This window comes from Tenrec ecaudatus, chromosome 14, assembly GCF_050624435.1.
Source record: "Tenrec ecaudatus isolate mTenEca1 chromosome 14, mTenEca1.hap1, whole genome shotgun sequence".
NCBI lineage: Eukaryota > Metazoa > Chordata > Mammalia > Afrosoricida > Tenrecidae > Tenrec > Tenrec ecaudatus.
In genome coordinates, this window is record NC_134543.1 from 74642246 (window position 1) to 74660695 (window position 18450).

General features: G+C 46.2%; 1 protein-coding gene across 2 annotated transcripts in view; it reads right to left on the reverse strand.

Annotated features, from left to right (window-relative positions):
* Positions 1-1196: 1196 nt before the first annotated feature.
* The window catches only part of AP4S1 (adaptor related protein complex 4 subunit sigma 1), a 46086-nt gene continuing 28832 nt past the window's right edge, over positions 1197-18450 (reverse strand). For both annotated transcript variants that reach the window (XM_075532068.1, XM_075532069.1), the window contains exons 2-6: positions 17375-17585; positions 14504-14590; positions 13532-13600; positions 11078-11089; positions 1197-1647 (exon numbers count right to left, since the gene is read on the reverse strand). In XM_075532068.1, the coding sequence (XP_075388183.1) occupies positions 1519-1647; positions 11078-11089; positions 13532-13600; positions 14504-14590; positions 17375-17512 (435 nt within the window). In that variant the 5' untranslated portion in view covers positions 17513-17585 and the 3' untranslated portion in view covers positions 1197-1518. The remainder of the gene's footprint in view (positions 1648-11077; positions 11090-13531; positions 13601-14503; positions 14591-17374; positions 17586-18450) is intronic.

Here is an 18450-nt window from a genome sequence, read left to right on the forward strand (position 1 = left end):
AAATAAATGGGAAAAGATCAAATTATGAAACTAAAATTTCGGTCCATAAATAAATTTTTATTAGAACACAGTCAAGGTCATTAATTTGCATACTTGTATATTATTTATGACTGCTTCTCACCAGAACAGCAGAATCGAGTAGTTAGAATAAAAACCATGGCTTGCAACGACTCAAATAATTCCTTTCTGCCCCTTTACAGGAGACATTTGCTGGCCCCTGGTCTAGCAAGTGGCTATAGTAGGTAAATTGATCAGCCTTTTGGAGCGAGTCCCAGTTGAAAATGTCAGGCATCTCGGTGCAAGATAAATCTGAGAGCAAAGTAAAGCTGGCCAGTCTGAGGCTTACAGCTCCTGAATGTGGAAATCGTTTAGTGAGATGACAGTCTGTAGATAGGGAATGGTCACATTATAGTTTGTATCACAGGACATCTAATGGGGTCTCCACACATCCCAAAGCTGCTGAGTTGTGTTTTGTTTTTTCCCCTCTGTGTGTTACTTTACTCTCAAGGTACTTTCAAATCTGTGCCAAGATGTATTTTAACTGCTATTTTGGTGTGACCCCAAAATTAATTTTGTTCACTCCCTAGCTACCTCCTGTGTACCAGTTTCAGCTGTTACCTGAATAGGCTACTGATTAGTGCCTACCATCTAGGACAGTGTTTCCCAAATAACATGTGTCAGCTAGACCTCCAAAGCACCTCGATTCCGACGGGCTCCCCTAGAACCCTGGCTGCTTAATCCTGTACCACTCACTGTCTTCACAGGCCAGAACTCCAGGTAACTTGAATCTTCAGAAGATGACACTTCAGAAAGGGATAGAAAGTGGAAACCACGACCTCCCCTCCAGTCCGCGCGCACACACACAAGTGATTGATGTGAGACGGAAACCAGCAGACCCAGGAAGGGATTATCAAGGCCCAGAACGTTTTGCTTTAGAGGCAGAAGTGTAGGTGAAACCAAGACTAAATATAGTTCCACTTCCTCCACTGCATCTGCCTCCCATCCCTACATACCAGCAACAGCATACAAGGCAGCTTCACCAGTTAGTGTGCTAATTCCATTATCTTTCAATGCCAATTTTCTACAGACTTAGTTAAGTTCCCTTGTATTTTAAGAATCCCTTGAATAAAAGATAGCATTCAGAACACTGTTATTCAAAATAATAAGTAAGTTTTAAGAGGCTGGTAGAAAGTTGCTACCTTATCTTTGCAGGTTCTTTATTCAGTTTGCGAAAGGAAGCAGAGCCCCCAAATAGTTACTTTGGTACTCAACAAAATTTGTTGCAAGGGGAAGAAAGTGATTTTAAAAAGAATTTAAACTTATCAGTTGAGATAAAACGTTCTTTGTACATGGTCTTGTGAAATAGTGTTGTTTCACATGTAGGAACTGTGGCAAACACCTACAGAGTCTTTGGAAGGATACCCTGCTTTGCCATGTGTGGACTTCCACTATTCAGGCAGACCCCGTGGCACTCACATTTTCTGTAAGTGGGTGTCATCAGACGGGCTCTTCTACGAGTCAGCTCTCTGACATCTTATCAAGTATTCGTAGAGGGGCGAGAATTCTTGCTCTGTTAGTTTCCACAATGCAGCCATTTAGCACCATCTCATCCAAAATGATGTGTACTTTATCCAGATTAAACATTATCTAAAATCGTATTAAGGAAATTAAGAGTTGCGAAAACAGGAAATATTCAGTTAGGACTTTGCCTAGATTTCTTACAGTGTACAATTTTCTAAATTCTCTTAAGCATGAGATTTAAATGTAGAAATCCAGCATTATGTTTAAAATTGATACCCACGATAGAAATTCCTGCCTTCACGACCATACACATGTACATACAACTAGTTTCCCCATGGTTAACTGAAGGAGTAGGCATAGAAATGGAACATTTATAAGGTGTTAGAGGAAAAGGGGATCCAGTAAGGCTGGGGAACAAAGCGAGGAACATTTGGCAAGAATTAAACTTGGCATTGTCATAATAATACTGTACCCAGAGTTACTGAATACTCTGTACGCTCAGGCTTCTCGGGAAAGGCCTGATACTGCCCAATGGACAACCCTCCCTCAGCTTCCTGTCCACCACCCAACAAGTCCCTTAAAGCCTTGGCCTTCACCCATTTTCTCTGCCAGCCAAACTGAAGGAAGAAACCATGAGACACGCTGAAGAAAGCAAGGCCTGCTGACTCAATTCCCAAGTAGGAAAAAAGACCAGTTCTACAAATACTCATCACGGAGTCACAAGTTGGTATAGGATATGTGGAAACATAACCAGAAAACTATTTTTCCCTCCCAGAACTTTGAATGCATGTATTTCTTTGATGAGAAAGAGAGCTGAATGGAATAATGGCAATGGTGGAGTGTTTCTGGGGTCTACACTTTAGTCCCTGGAGTTTTCATTTCAGGAGCACGGTCCCAGACTGTTGAAAAACAAAAGCAGAGTCAAGTAGCTAAACACTTCAACCAGTGAAATAATTAAGTGCACGAGGGGATCCATAATTAGGAAATCTTTCTAAGGTAAATCATTCCCACCTGGTCTTCAATAATTTCTGGTGCTCAAAAGTCCATATTGTATTTGCTTAGTGAAGTATATCTACAAAGAATGGGACAACTCTGTGAATGACTTTTAGTTTCTATTAAGCTTTGTGTTAATTGCTCATTAAACTCTGTGTGAAGTCTTCCAGCAGAATAAACTGTTTTAGGGGCTCGTGGGATCTGTCCTTAAATGACCCAGAAAAAAAACCCCACAGAATTTTAATGTGCCTATTAAGGTCATCCAATTTAAAGGAGCCCTTGTTGGTGAGGCCATTTAAATGCATAACTGCTAACTGGAAGGTCAGTGGTTCAAACCCCCCAACCACTCTGAGAAAGTTGGCTTTCATAAATAAAAATTACAGCCTTGGAAATTTAGCGAGCAGATCTTTGTCTGACAGGACTGCTGAGTCAAAAGTGACTCAACAGCAAAGGGTTTGGTTTTGGGGTTTTCAGTTTTAAATGGAGCCCTGGTGGCACAGTGACTTATTCTTTGGGCTGCTAACCACATGGTCGGCAGTTCTAAACCACCCAACTGCTCAGAAGGAAAAACATGAAGCTTTCTACTCCCCTAACAATTGCGTCTTGGACACCCACAGAGGCAGTTCTACTCTGTCCTATTTGGTTGGTAACTATGAGTCAGAATCAACTCTTCGGCAATAAGTTTGGAATTAAAAATAGTTAGCTTTGTTCAATGGCCAAACCAGGACTAGAATACTAGAGTGCCAAGTCCTTGACCAATCCCGTTTACCGAACTTAAAACCTAAACTTTAAAAAAAAAAATCACAAAATAGGATTGACAGGTACACAGAAGCAGAGTTGGAGAGCCTTCAGATGAAGGAGCCCGCGGCCTCCCCGCCACCCCAGCCACCTTTGCATTTCAAGGGGACTGCTAGCCTTTGAAGTCTTCACCTTCTCAGATGATTTTCTCTGGAGTGGAGGAAAATCTCATTTTAATTTCTGTGACTCGGTTTAGATATGCCACTCTGAGGGAGGCTCTGTCTTTTTTTGGCAAGTATAGGATCAAGGAACCTGGATTGCGTGTCACCTGCTTGAGCAACTGGTCAATTGTTTCAAAACAACAGCATCCACTGCTTCAACAGAATAACCACTGCAAGGAAGACAACGCCTGAGTAACACTGACTTTCCCAACATCCTGGAAACATGATGCTTAATGAGATCATTCTGAACCATGGGCATGTGATTGCTGCCTGACTGAGTATGTGGTTCAGACCCTTAATAATCATGCAATATTGGCACTATGTGGGGGAGCCACAAACCCTATCCCACGTGCCAGGCAAAGAAAGGTTTGAAACTGGATTTCCCCTGGGGATTGAGAATCCAGCTCTTAGAGATATCTTGACTCGGTTAGGAGGGACTTGCACATACTGTGAAGCCAGACCAAGAGCAGTGGTGAAAAGATGCCCTCTGCTAAGCACCACGTAGTAATAAGCATGGGCAAACACACTTCAACCCTGATACCTGGACTGGGAGGGAGGGAGATTACCCAGCCTGAAGACCTCTTAGAGTGGTGAGCTGAGAACACTCACTGAGTAGCCCCGCTGTCTCCCAGCCCGGAAACAGAACCTTTCAGAATTTCTTTGTAATATGGGCAGGAGTACGTGTTAGGCTGTGAAGCGCAAGGCTAGCAGTTCAAAACCATCAGCTACTCCCCTGGGGAAAAGTGGAGGCTTTCTACTCTGTCTGATCAGGTTGCCATGACTCAGAATGCACTTGATGGCAGCAACTTTGATTTTTGCTTCATGGGTTAGAGTTGTAACATTGTAAAACCACTCAAACTCAGGGCCTTGGAGTCATTTCCAACTCTGACTCTACAGACCAGAGCAGAACTGTCCTGGGGATTCTCTAGAGGTGTACGCAGACTGCCAGTCTTCCTCCCATGGGATGGTTTCTTGGCTCTAGTATCTGACGTTTTGGTTAAAGGCCAAGCGCTTTTAACCACTGCACCCCCTGGGCCCCCGTAATATCAGTGCCACCCTGAAGTCACTCATTATTAAAGTGATTATAATGCCTATGGTTTCTATATTGGAATTTTGATCTCTGGATCATGAAACTCTTGTTCATCTGGTATTTTTGCTGATCTGGTAATATCCTTAATACACGAGAAACCGGAGCAACAGACATGAGCAGTCCCAGGACAGCCTAGTCGACACTAAAGCGGCCCACTCGGCTTTGGGCTCAGACCCTTTAGTTTCTTTTTGATTTGATTTCTTATTTTAAGACTCAGTCTAGCTGAACAGTTTTTTGGTGGGGGACCTTGTTCTCATTAGTTACATTGTACTATAATTCTTCATGAAATTGGGTACATTTTCATGGGCCACTGAAAAGATTCTTTTCAGTGATGGTAGTGATGATGGTAGAAGACCATCATGAAGATCCTTCTACAAACCCCTGAATATACTGCCCATAAAACACAGCCTCTGTCTACTTCCAGGCCAGATGTTCTCTCTCTAATTAGGCTACTGAATAGTGGGGGTTTTTTGTTTGTTTTTTAAACAGGTTTGCTTAAGGACACATTTTAAGAGTAACAGACCTAAGTGTCATTTTGCTTACAATTTCTATGCGGTATTGTAAAACTAACAATGCTACAGGTCAAATAAGCTGTCATTTTTTTCCCCCTCTCATAAGGAGCCGTGGTGCCACTGTTGAGTAAGCATTAGGCTGCTAACCACTAGTTCGGCAGTTCAAACTTACCAGCTGTCTTTGGGAGAAAGATGGCGCCTAGAGATTTTGTCTTGGGACCCTATGTAGGCTCACTGAGTCAGAACTGACTCGATGGCAGTGATGGTTCGGTTCTGCCTTTCTCTTAACTGGTTATCACTTCCTGACTCGGACAGACACCAGCGGGCTGGGCGAAAAGGAGCCGTGGGAGTTGTGGAAGGAGGAGTGGCTGACGGTGCCCTGTGGAGCACTCCGAGAACACACTGGATGGCCAGTGCTGGTGGGAGCCGTTGTGGAAGGCAGGACTGTTTGATCTGCAGCATTCACATCTCACCTCAGTGAATGGCTCATTCCCCTGGGGAAGGTTCATAATTCTGAACATGATCCTGACTCTCCATCATGAGAGCGCTGGCTAAAGCCTTTTGTTGGAGAAGGAGCAGGCTTGGGGCTTGGCCGCACACTTGCCCTCTGGCTCCAGGTCCGCTCACACCCCCTCACAGCCTTGCTTTCATGGATTTCCCAAAGTAAAAACAGCTGCTTAGATAACTCGGTATGAACTTTTGTAGAGGGTGCTTTGATGAAGATATGCATCATTCCTGACTCCTCCAACCAAAGACTGCTAGTTTTCCCCTATAATTTCTCTAATTCAGGAAAAAACTTCCCGGCTAGTCCAGGCCACCATGGTGGCAGGCGCTCTATGAAAGTCATTGGTTAGAGGCCAAATCTCCAGTCTAATCCAGATGGCTATGATTTATTTTTTAAGATACATGTATCAAATGGAACCTTTTGCCTAATGGAAGCCCAGAGGCTGGTTCCAGAGCAGCTCTGGATTGGGGTGTGTGCGGTTTTAGCCAGCTGGCTGGGTTGTGTTCTTCCAGCTCCAGAGTACATTCATCCCATGACTAACAGTAACCTGCGGGGAGAGGGAAGGTGGCTCACTCTTCTCTGCTACTAGCAAGACATTCGTGCAGTACTCACGCTCCAGCATACAAAGAAAGAAATCCTTTTGTAACGGTGTCACTAATTATCCTAGCCTTCTGAGAGGGCATCCAGAAAACTAGTTCATGTAGAAGCTGCTGCTTCCCTGCTGGGTGGCTTTCCTGCAGAATATCCTTGCGCTCACCAGTATTGCCATAGCTCCTCATCTGAACCCACACTTGTGCAATGGCTCGTTAAGACTGGTTGGAATGAGCTCCTCCTCCTCAGCGCCCTGGTGGCAAAGTGGGTGTACGTGTTGGGCTGCTAACCTGAAGTTAACTTTGCAAACCCGCCAGCCAGTCCCTGGAGGAAGGTGACGCCACAGGGAACTCCTGTCCAACAGAGTTCCGATGAGTCAGAAGGGACTCGATCCTGGGTTAGAGAAGCTCTAGCCTCCTAGCTAGCATTTGAGGACAGGTGGGAAGGAAAGAAAGGACTCCGGGTCTTCGGGGCTCAACTGGCTCAAATCCTGCGGGACTCACTATTGCCTTCATGCTATTACTCCTCCAGGGCATCGTGGGTGACACTAGCTGAGTCACACACAGGCCAGTTTGAAGTCCTAACTGGGACCCCACTTTCAACTGCAGAAAAGAGGCCATGAGTGTAGGGTGCTCTCATAACACCCACAATGGTTAGGGGTCTAGAATTAATTGTTCTGGCCTGTTTATAAAATTAAAAACATGAGCGTTTTAAAATCAAATCCATTGTGACTTGGCCCACCCTACATGTGTGAGGGAGGGGCCCTGTCCCCCACTTCTCTTCCATGAATGTGGGACACCCTAGTCACCATCCCACCTTCCCTGTCATTCTTTTACCAAGTCTGGGTCACAGAGGAAATGCCTGCACCAGGCCATGGGCTGTCTGGACGGAATTCTTGGGGCCAGAGGATGGTTGAAAAGTAAGGAGGGGGGGTGACTTTAGCTCCAAGTGGGCATCCTTGCCCAATTGGGAGGGGCGCTAACAGGAGAGCCAGAGAGGGGCCCTCTGAGGTTTAGGGCCTAGGAACGAGGCCCTGGTGGCCCAGGTCTAAAGATCCAAGTCTTTTAAGGCCCTTTAAAGGCACTGAGTATTAATTTAAAAGGCTATTAAGGTCCTCCTATACTTTACATACACACTAAGGGGCCCCCCGTGGCTCTGGTGGTAAGTGTTGGCCTCATAACCACAAGTCCTGCATTTCAAACCCACCAGCTGCTCTGGGAGAAAGGCGAGGCTCTAGGCTGTATGTATAGGGTTGCTATGAATTGGAATTGACACGGTGGCTGGACACATGACGAGTTGTGCGTGGAGCTGGAGAGGAGCTAGTGAATTCAGTGCCATTCCAGGAGGAAGTAGAGACAGGACCTCTGAATTTGGAACTGCCTGGGAAATTCTGCAGACTTGCGGCTCCACAAATGATTTGCAGAAACTGATCAGTTAAGATATCTTAATCCATGGAATCTGAAATCGTCACCAGTCTACTAAGGTATGGGCTTGGGCAAACGTGCCCTGCGGGATCACAGCCTCCCTGTGTGCAGCCAGCATTAGTCCAGTGCTGGCGTGGAGAGGGAAGAGCGCACAGGAGTCTGTTCACAGCACTGCATGGCTTCAATGACTGGGCTTCTTTGCCCCACCCGCCACCCTTGCCCTTGAGGCCTTTTCTTGTGTGGAAGAGATGCTAATGAACAGGAATTTATTGCAGTCAGGATTTCTCGTGCTTAGGTCATGTCTTTGTGAAATCCCATCTGTCTTGTTTTTTGATGCTACTCTTACTAGAAGTAGAACCACATACTTGGGAGAAATGCAAATAGGGCACTTGATTTTCTCAAAGTCCCCATAGACTGGGAAGACTCCATCACTTTACATGGCAAAACGCTTCAGGAGATAGGCTGTGTAGGGCGTTTCTTGACGTTTGGACAAGAGCCTCCTGGTGGTGCAGCAAAACCAAGCCCTGAAATCTGCTCTAGTCCGTGTGGGCTGAGAAGGAACTATCTATGAGGCAAAACAGAGAGAGAGACATGGGCTTTTCATTTGATTTTCTTCAGCTGACCGAGGGTGGGACCCTCAGGAATGTAACTAGTAGGAGGCTGCCCACGTGCTGCCTGTCCACCTGCTGCTTTTTGGACCACTGGCCGTGCAAGCAGAATTAAACCACATTCTGAAGCTCTGAAAAGATTGATTTCTCTTCTCCAAATGATGCCCAAGTCCTAACTTACCAAATATACCCAAGAAAATTTTAAGAGTAGTAGCTATTATTAGAAGAGGAAAGCTTAAAAAAAAAAGCCAAATGAGATGAGGGCTAAAAGATGCCAATTGTGTGTCGGTGTGGAAATGAAATTCAAACCGGAATGCTATAGATCAGTACGTGTCCTGATGCCACACACCACAGGGCACAATAACAAATGGCCTTCTCCACCTCTAACAGATGTCACATCAACAGAAGGCACATCTGTCACATCAACACAAGGCACATCAGCCCCGCGCATCCAGCTGTAAAGCATATACCATGATCTAGCTGATTCACTTTCATGTTCTGGTCATCTAGCCTTGCAAGACTTTTCTCGTCTTGCTTTTCGGGATAAAGTGACTGGGCTCAGTTACCTGCGAGTACAGTGCTATCAAATATTAAGGATCAAAGGAACCTTACAGCTCTTCTAGTCTAATTCTCTCATTTTCATTCGAAGAATTTTACATCTTGTCTAGTATACTCAGTGGCCAATATCTACCGAGGGGCTTCCCAGTAAAACGCCCATTCGTTCTTGGCATTTTCCTACTGATGACTTTTGAAACCAAGAGGCCTATCTCTTTAGTTCCCAGTAGAAGTGGGAAGAGATTGGTTGTGAATTGCTTTAAAGAACTTAAATAAAAATGGAATGTTAGATGAGGAATGGAAACACATCTGAACACAGGGTCTGGAGGTCACAGGGATCAGCGATTTAGGTCACACACCACTAGAGGGCACTCAGTTCCCCAGTTCATTTGAAGAGGTTTCTTAATACAGCCTGCAAAAGGATTTCATCAATATATCAAGGTTTCTTATCAATATTAAAAGGTGAAGGGCTGTTTTTCCCCGTGGATGTGAATATACCAGCTCTTCATATCTGTGTATAAAGTCTAAATGTTCTCTGGGTGGCACAGAATGGGGAGACTCGCTTGCCCCCTAAAAGGTTAGTGGTCCAAGTCACCCGTAGATGGCCTAGAAGACGGGCATGGTGACCCTGCCCGGAAACTCACGAACCAATACAGTTCCACCTGCACACGGGAAACCCACGATCCAGTACAGTTCCCCTCTACGCACGGGAAACCCACGATACCCTACAGTTTCCCTCTGCGCACAAGAAACCCACGATCCACTACAGTTCCACCTGCGCACGGGAAACCCACGATCCAGTACAGTTCCACCTGCACATGGGAAACCCACGATCCAGTACAGTTCCACCTGCGCACGGGAAACTCACGATCCCCTACAGTTCCCCTCTGCGCACAAGAAACCCACGATCCACTACAGTTCCCCTCTGCGCACGGGAAACCCACGATCCCCTACAGTTCCACCTGCGCACGAGAAACCCACGATCCCCTACAGTTCCACCTGCGCACGAGAAACCCACGATCCACTACAGTTCCGCCTGCGCACGAGAAACCCACGGTCCACTACAGTTCCCCTCTGCGCACGGGAAACCCACGATCTCCTACAGTTCCGCCTGCGCACGAGAAGCCCACGAACCAGTACAGTTCCCCTCTGCGCAAGGGAAACCCACGATCCAGCACAGTTCCACCTGTGCACGGGAAACCCACGATCCAGTACAGAGTTCCACCTGTGCACGGGAAGCCCACGAACCAGTACAGTTCCCCTCTGCGCAAGGGAAACCCACGATCCAGCACAGTTCCACCTGTGCACGAGAAACCCACGAACCAGTACAGTTCCCCTCTGTGCAAGGGAAACCCACGATCCAGCACAGTTCCACCTGTGCATGGGAAACCCACGATCCAGTACAGTGTTCCACCTGTGCACGGGAAGCCCACGAACCAGTACAGTTCCCCTCTGCGCAAGGGAAACCCACGATCCAGCACAGTTCCACCTGTGCAGGGGAAACTCACGATCAATACAGTTCCACCTGTGCACGGGAAGCCCACGAACCAGTACAGTTCAACCTGCACACGGGAAACCCACGAACCAGTACAGTTCCACCTGTGCACGCGGGGCTGCCATGCGTTGAGATCGACTCGGCGGCCACGAAGTATGACTACGAGGTATTTCTAGAATAATCATTAATGATGATTATCTTAGATTCAAGCCGTCAGTGTCCCCAGAAGGCTCCGGCACTTCCTGCTTTTAAGCACTACGCCGATTTTGTGAAGGAAAAATGAAGTTAAAGGCCAACTTGCCTCCAGAGTGCTCGCCATCTGGGGACCCTGCTGAAGCCCACGGGCTGTGGGTGGGGTGGGGTGGGGCCCTTGGACACTTAAGTTAGTGGGAAGAAGAGCCAGAAAGAGAAAAGAACCAACCGCCCCCGCGGTCACTCCTGCAATCCTCATTGGGATCATGAGGGAGGGCTCCCCAGACATGGCAGGGGATTCCCGTCGGGAGGGGAGCTGCGTCTTTCCTGGTTGTGCCTATTCTGAGTGATTAAAGGAAGATACATTAATATAGAACACTTACTGGTAACTATCATGCAGTGGGAGGGGCAGGGCAAGAAACAATGAGAGTGGCCCTGGGGGAGGAGAGCGGGGTGGTGGGAAGGTGGGTTTCCACTGCGCCCTTGAACCTGGCTGGTTTGTCGCAGTCGGAGGTGATCAGCGTTCCAGATCCTGCTGCGTCGCTTCCGGCCACGTGGCACTAAGCGAGTCAGGCCTAGCGGGTGCTTGCCCCATGCATTGGCGGAGCGGACTCAGCACTGAAAAAGGATACATCTAATTCACTCTGGAAGAGAGAGAGAGAGAGAGAGGGCAGGGGTGAGACGGAGTCCCCAGAACACAAGCACAGTTCACCTCCGAAACCCTGAGCCCCGGATTGTGATGATTAAAAAGAGAGAGAAGAAAGCCGCCCATTCGGGGCATTTTACAGGTTCCAACGCTTCATCTTCAGAATAAATTTACTCAAGCTTTACAGGCAATCAGATCGTGTAAGCCACGCTGTCCTGCAGGGTCATGGAGTCTAAATGGGCACTGTTGCCAACAACATCCTAAGCTTAAAAATCCGCATACCCTTTGTGGCCATTCGCTTTCCCCAGGAAATGAATTCTGAAGATACAGTTCATCACTGCACAAGGGTGCATGATGAGGATGTTCTGGGCACTGTGGGCGCCAGGAAGGGCATCCCCGAAATCATCTGTTGGCGCAGGATATATCCGAGGGGCAAACCAAAAGTTCGTGAGGTAATTCCATGACCTTTCAATTCCAGTTTTCCATAAAATTTTTGAAGTCCTCTCATAAGTGCTGACATTATTAAATTAAAAAGCGAGTCACAGAAATAGTATATCTGCTATTAAGCAATCTATGTCTGGATCTATACATAGAAGAGAGATTTAGCTAGCGGTGGGCAGGGACAGACAGACAGCACAAAGAGTCTAGTGGAAATTGCCCCACTCAGTAGGTGACCAGCTTCCAGGAGTCACATGCCTTTTCTGTTTGTGTGCACACACACATGCACTTTCATGATTTTTACAATGAAAATGGGCATTTTATATCACGAAGTCAGAGAAAAGAAGAAAACAGAATTACCTTCACCTAATTCATATTACCCAAAAAAGGTATTCGGTTAAAAACTGGAATGATATCCTATCTGAAAGGACTGAAGCTTTGTGCAATGACTAGAGCTCTGGAAACCCGCTTCCACTGCTTTTAACCAACAGCAGCCCTGCCAGGCCCGTCTTTGCTGACACCAACTGGGCTGGCCTGTTGTGGGACACTGTGATGCCACGCTGTTGCTCTCAGTCCAACAACATGAGTCGCATTTCTGAATGCAAGACTCAGAAACTCTAGAGGCTGAAGATGGGTCCCAGAAGGAATGCTTAAAACTCAAAACCTAAAAATAAATCTTCGGTGACAAGGCATTCTCTGGGAGTGGGGCAGATCCTATGTTCCTTCCCATGGCACTCCTTGGCAGGAGCAAGACTTCCATCAGAGCTTCGGCTGCGAAGATGAGTCAGTGCCTTCACACCACCCTCCTGCAAGCGCGGGAGCCCTAGGGATGCCCTGAGTCAGCTCGAGCAGGGCACTGAACGGCCTGCAGTGTGAACCCACCTGTGAAAGGCCTGCCGGACGGAAGGAAACCCTGAGGGGCAGTTAGTGCTACTGGATCCCGTGGACAGGTCTGAGCTTAATAGACTTGAGGGCACAAAGCAACGGTACTCCTCTTCGTCCTCCTGTTGTCGTGCTACACTGGACCCTCCCCTTGCTCTGCATAATCACCTGGTTTGTATGAGATTTGAAGCTTTCCTTCTGTGCTTATGTAGTCATTGACTCTCTCCCTTAAATTACAGTCACAGAGCAGCAAGCTGCTATTTCTTCTCAGTTACGAAATATAATAATAACAATTAAAGCCACAAACAAAAACTTAAGCAATGATAGTGCTGGTGCCCACTTTGTATTCTTCCAGGCTTAGAGCAATGTTATTTTGGGAAATGATATTCATCGTGGGTGCCGCCTCAAAGTGGGTAACCATGACCAGCTCTGAATCACAGACCTTGACTTGCAAGCTCTGTCCAAAGGACAGATAAGCGAGATAAGCGAGAGCCAGAGGTAGACAGCAGCCACCAGCCACAGGTCACCCTTGAGCTTGTAAGAAAGGACCTGAAAGAGTCACCTCCTTTGTCTCACTAGTCACATGTCAAGAGCCACCTGTGGCTCGTGGTGCCATATTGGACAGTAAGTAGCTAGAGAGCCTTTCTGTCACCGCAGAACATTCGGTTGGAGAGCAATGAGCCACGGTGCAACTCGAGGCTGTCCATTGAAAGGCGACCCTTAAAGCCAGCCTGATGCTCCCAGGTCCTTCCCGGCTATCCCACCGCCCTCTTTCCAGCCTCGGAAGGAACCAAACTTTCCACAGCTACGAGGCGGCCACGAGGCAACTTCCCAGCTCCAACCCTTGAATTAGGAAATGGGTGAGGGAGGAGAAAAAAGGTATCTTATACCAAGGGCTCAAATAGGAAGTAAATGTTTAGAAAATAATGATGGCAACACATGTACAAATATGCCTGATACAATTGATGTATGGATTATCGTCAGAGCTGCAAGAGCCCCCAATAAAATGATCTTAAAAAAAAAAAAAGCTCTCTATAAGTCAAGTTCTTGATAAAGACCCAAAGAGATCCGCTTGCTGATAAATTGGAATGAGAAAGCCACTTTTAGCCACTAGACTTACCACTCGGCTGAAGTATTCGTCTAAAACTTCCACAAAGTTATGGATGAATTCATAAATAGCCATCTCGTTCTAAAAACACAGAGGAAGGGTACAATTAATTTTAGTTCAGCCATGTATAAGTTAGACGCCAGTCAGCTCTCAGGTTTCAAAGCTTGTGGCCTGGTGCGCAGAAATTGGGGGCAAAGGAGTTTCCACCAACACAAATATTGAGAATAGTCCCATTGCTCATTGGTTTAAAAGAAGCTTAGCAGTGGAGGAAATGTAGAAAGCTCTAGCCTCCAAAAGATGTTTAAAAGTCCAGGACGAATCGAGATGGACCGAAACCTTAAGAGGCTCGTGTTTCACATCTGAGCTCTCTTCCCTGGTTTCACTGCCAATTGGCTGAGGTCATTTTGTCAGATTCTTCATGCCATTCTTTTTCCATCTATGGAACACAATGGGGGAAATCAAATTAACATTTGGTTCCGAGATAAAAGAGAATCCACTGACGTTTCAGAATATGACACGCCGTATTTTCATGGCATGAAGATCGTAAACACCCTCTGGGGATGCATGGCTAGATGTGCTACTGATCAGGAACTGACACTTCCGAAGCGAGAGACTAAACCTGAAGCGATGTCACCACAAGGCAGTCGTAGTCCTAGCCTTTGGTGTGCCCGTCTGTGTTCAGTGCCACGCTTGTCTAGGGTGCCCAAGAGCAGCACCGCAATGGGCGGGTGCTGGTAGAGCCAAGGAAGGCAGCTGCACTTGGTGTTTCCCTCCAAGGGCAACTGACCGAACCCAGGAAATAGTCTAGGTATTTCTCTTGCGCACGGCTTTCCCTCTCCTCATCAGAAGCCGAGGGAGCCTTCAAAAGAGTCCAGATAATTCTCAAGGAGGCAAATAGGAAAAGGCCAATTTAAAGAGGAATCAAAGGCAGGCTGTTATTGTTCGAAGTTCTTGCATCCTCCATAGGTGCTTCTGTTGTCTCACCTCGGTGTCATTAACTCCAACCACAATGAAGAGAGCTGCGTACTGCCGATATATCAGCTTGAAATCTTTATATTCAATGAAGGAACACTAGACAGAGAACACAAATATTAGTTCTTATGCATGCCACAGAGCTCTTCCAAACAGCGCGCAGAGTTCTACCGTCTGATTCAGTTAGCACCAAGAAGTGTGGGTACTAGAAACCAAACTCACTGCCTTTGAGTCCATTCTGACTCCGAGCAACCCTAGAGGACAGGGGGGAAGTATAGATATAACATAAAAACATAACATACAAGTGTCATACCACCTCTTTCTCACAGCAGGGAAGCAGCCCTCTCTGTGGGAAGGGGAGAAGTTGTCTGGGTAAAAAGAGTGTGTTTGCCTGCATTCCAACCTAAGCACTCTCTCTCACTCCTTTGCTTAGCTTTGTGTGGAACTCAGCAAGCAGAACTAATGAATAACCACTGTTTAAAATGGTCTCTAATGTGAAAATAAGCAAACACAATAAAGACATTTTCTCCCTTCTGTTTCCCCTAGTTCTTTTGGAAGCAAGCACACATAGCATGCATTATGTTTTTAAATCTTGATTTTTTTTCCTACAGAGATGAAAAGAATCGATGTAGATGCTTTCTTTTATAAATTATTTACAGATGGCCTTTGTGTGGCAGATGCTGAACAAAATCTCCCATTGTAAACACTACTTCATGTGAATTAATAAGTAGCTTACTACCATAGACTCGTGGATGAAACAACCCCTTTCTTGGTCATCTCTTGCCTAAAGTCAGGGTACAAAAGGTAATGGGAAGGCACTGGGTGGACAAGAATCGGTCAGCCAGCCAAAGGCACAGTGTAGCCTTCCTTTGGCCCATTGGGTGTATCTGACCAAGGGCAGTTGAGCATGAACTCTCTGGTTTCCCTGTTCTGGGATACATTGTTCTTGGGTGCCTGGATGCACCTAGGGAGTGAGCTGCTAGTTTTGACTGTGGGATTCTTATGCAGGAAAAACCATCTGGCAGACAGAGGGATCTGAGGCTCTTTTTAAACAGTAGGACGAATGTACTAAGTGCAGGGTCATTCTGTAAATCTTGGCTCACTGTGGAGCCAGGGCGATGTCTGCTCGGTTGGGAACTTTCTTTTTTTTGGGGGGGGGAACTTTCAAGGGAAAACAACCTATTTGGGAGAACTGAGGAACCCTTTCCAAAGCCTCTCATGCCCTACTGACAGTGGGAAAAATAAAGTATCAAAGCACTCTTGTGAATAAGCGGAGATGGTGCTTGATTATGCCAGAGGCTCACCAGGTTCCTTCTAAAATCTAAAATAAGTTTCGACTGCCTCAAATCTATCAGATGGTAGATTCCATTCAAAAGCTGGTGGTATTTCAAAGGAGAAACTCTCCGGGAGAATCCTGTTTGAAATCGTGGTGGGCCTGCATTCTACAGAAAGATTCAGACAGGCTTGCTTCGGGAGCGTGTTTGCGTTTCCTTATGGCCTGTGACCGCGCGCAGCCCTGGGACAGCCACATCAGTGTGTGCCGTGGCGGGCCAAAGCGGTAACTCAAACAGGACCTCTGGGATGTTCCGACTGGAAAATCAATTTAGAGGCCAAGGGAAACACAGCTGCCCTGCGTAAATTCAGAGCACTGATGTGGCTTAATATTTCATGACTTAGCAGTGGTTCCCACAGGCAGTCTTCCTACTGAGGCAGTGAAATTGAGAACGGACCACATTAATGGTGGATTTAAACTAAGCTCTTGTTTACCTCAGTTCTTGAGTAATTTCCAGTGGGCTTGAATTTTCAATCTGAATTAAGAAATTTCCACTTAAAGTTCTTTGTTTAAATCAAAAGGAAAAGGTGGGCTTAAAAAGAAAGCATCTTTATTATTCCTTTAAACAGAAATCATAGTATTAGATTATTTTGATATAAACAAACTGTATTTACTATTTTAATGTCAAGAAATCTGCCTTTCTGCCAAATACTTATATTGAACCCTTATTTCAGCAGAAGGGCCAGATTTGTGGTTTTTAAAAAAATACTTTTATTGGGGGCTCTTACAACTCTTATCACAATCCATACATTCTTCCAATATGTCAAGTACATTTGCATACATTCCACCATCATCATTCTCAAAGCATTCTCTTCCCACCTGAGCGGTTTGTTTGTTTTTATGATGGTCTTGAGGTGCCATTGCCATTGTTTGGGCATCCTCAAAGCAAGTGATTTGAACCAAAGTCCACTGACTTCCAAATCCATAACCTTAGAAGTCTGCTGCTTCTCACACGAGGGCATTTCAGCCTTAAACCCAAGGGAGTATTAACCTTTATAGTTCCTTTAACCTTCTAGAGGGGTGTTTAAGGTAGAGTGAAGTTCACTTCCTGGGGTTTCCAAATCGGATCCTTCTGGTGTAGCCTACAGATTTGTTGTTTCATTTGGATTTTTAACTTCCACTGTTCCCATCTGCATGGTTAAATACGGCAGGTTCAAATGACCTTGGTTTGGTTTTAAAATCACCAGATCCAGTATTATGTTGCTGGTATATTGATAACAAAAAGATAAGCAACAGACTACCTGAGAATATTATTATCCTCTGCCACAAAGCAGACTCTGACTGGCGAGAGCGCCAAGGTCTGCAGGCGCATCAATAAAACAAGGAACGACGTCATGGGGAGAAGCGGCTCTGAGCTGCTACTTCCAGGAGGCACGCAGGCGAACACGCTGACACAAGAACCTCAGGTTTTTCGTGCTTTATTGTCCTTAAGGGAGGCGAAGGCTGTGATGGTCGGGGTTCGTTTCATCCGTTCCTTATTTTCCCTAATAGCTGTTGAAAGAACAGGTGGTCCCTGAGATTCAGTAATGGCACATCTGCCAGACACTCACTTGTTCGTTGGATCGAGACAGGCAGCTCTTTATGACCTCCGCTTCCAGAAGTGTACGCTTATTAATCTCCACGTGTTCATAGTACTTCGAAAGTCGGGTCTGCCCTTGCTTATTTACCATGAGGAAAAACTTTATCATCTTTTCCCCTTGGCCAATGTTTCCAGCTAGAATTAAAAAGCTATGGCAAAAGCTGGTTGTAACTGGAACGAACCTGGAGGTTAAAAGAACAACAAGAAGACGAGATCAAATTTCCTCCAGAGCAGTATTAAATCATATTTCATAGCAACGGTGTGATGACTCTTTGATCGACTAAATAAAATATCCCCTGATAACATTGGTCTTCGCTCCTATGAACAAAATGACGCCTTAATAAATACCAGCGAAACATACATCTTCGTTAGTTATCTTCCTGCTGCCTCCCCGGGGACCCCGAAGGTCCCTGGACAATAAGTAGCTGATCAGGATTGCTTTATTTCTCCCAGACAAGGCTCTCTCGCTATCTGGAACACAGAGGGCACTCTACATGCATCGACAATGAATCAACGAAGCAGAATACAGTAAATCGAGCAGATCTGAATATTGGTAACAATCTGGTTTTGATGTCCACTCCTGCTGGCCCACGAGTGTTAGCTGCCACTTCCAGCAGTTGCAGTTACTAAGATCAGTTTCCCAACTTCCTGCTGAGGACCCTGAAAAACGAAAGGCAGCCCAGGTGTGTGTTTTGTGCCATCTCCACAAAGGCTGAAGGTGTCAGCTTAAGAATCAGCTTGCAAAAGAACTCAGCTGGAGGAACCATAGCAGTAGAGCCTGACTGACAGGCTTCCATTAATTTCAGAGGCTCTTTGAGCACAAAGCATTAATTATATGTTCGGAATGAGGCATCAGTGCCCGTTAAGGGTGGGGCCGACTCTCCTGTATTCATGTGTCATGTTGACAAACTGAGCTCGAATGAGGTCAACCGCCTGCATGGGAGAATTGGATCCCGTGAGACTGAGTGGGCCCACAACTGCTCAGGGTCCGAGCTAAGGACACAGGGGCCAGGGCCACTGCATCATAGAGGTGGCCCGCCTGTGTAC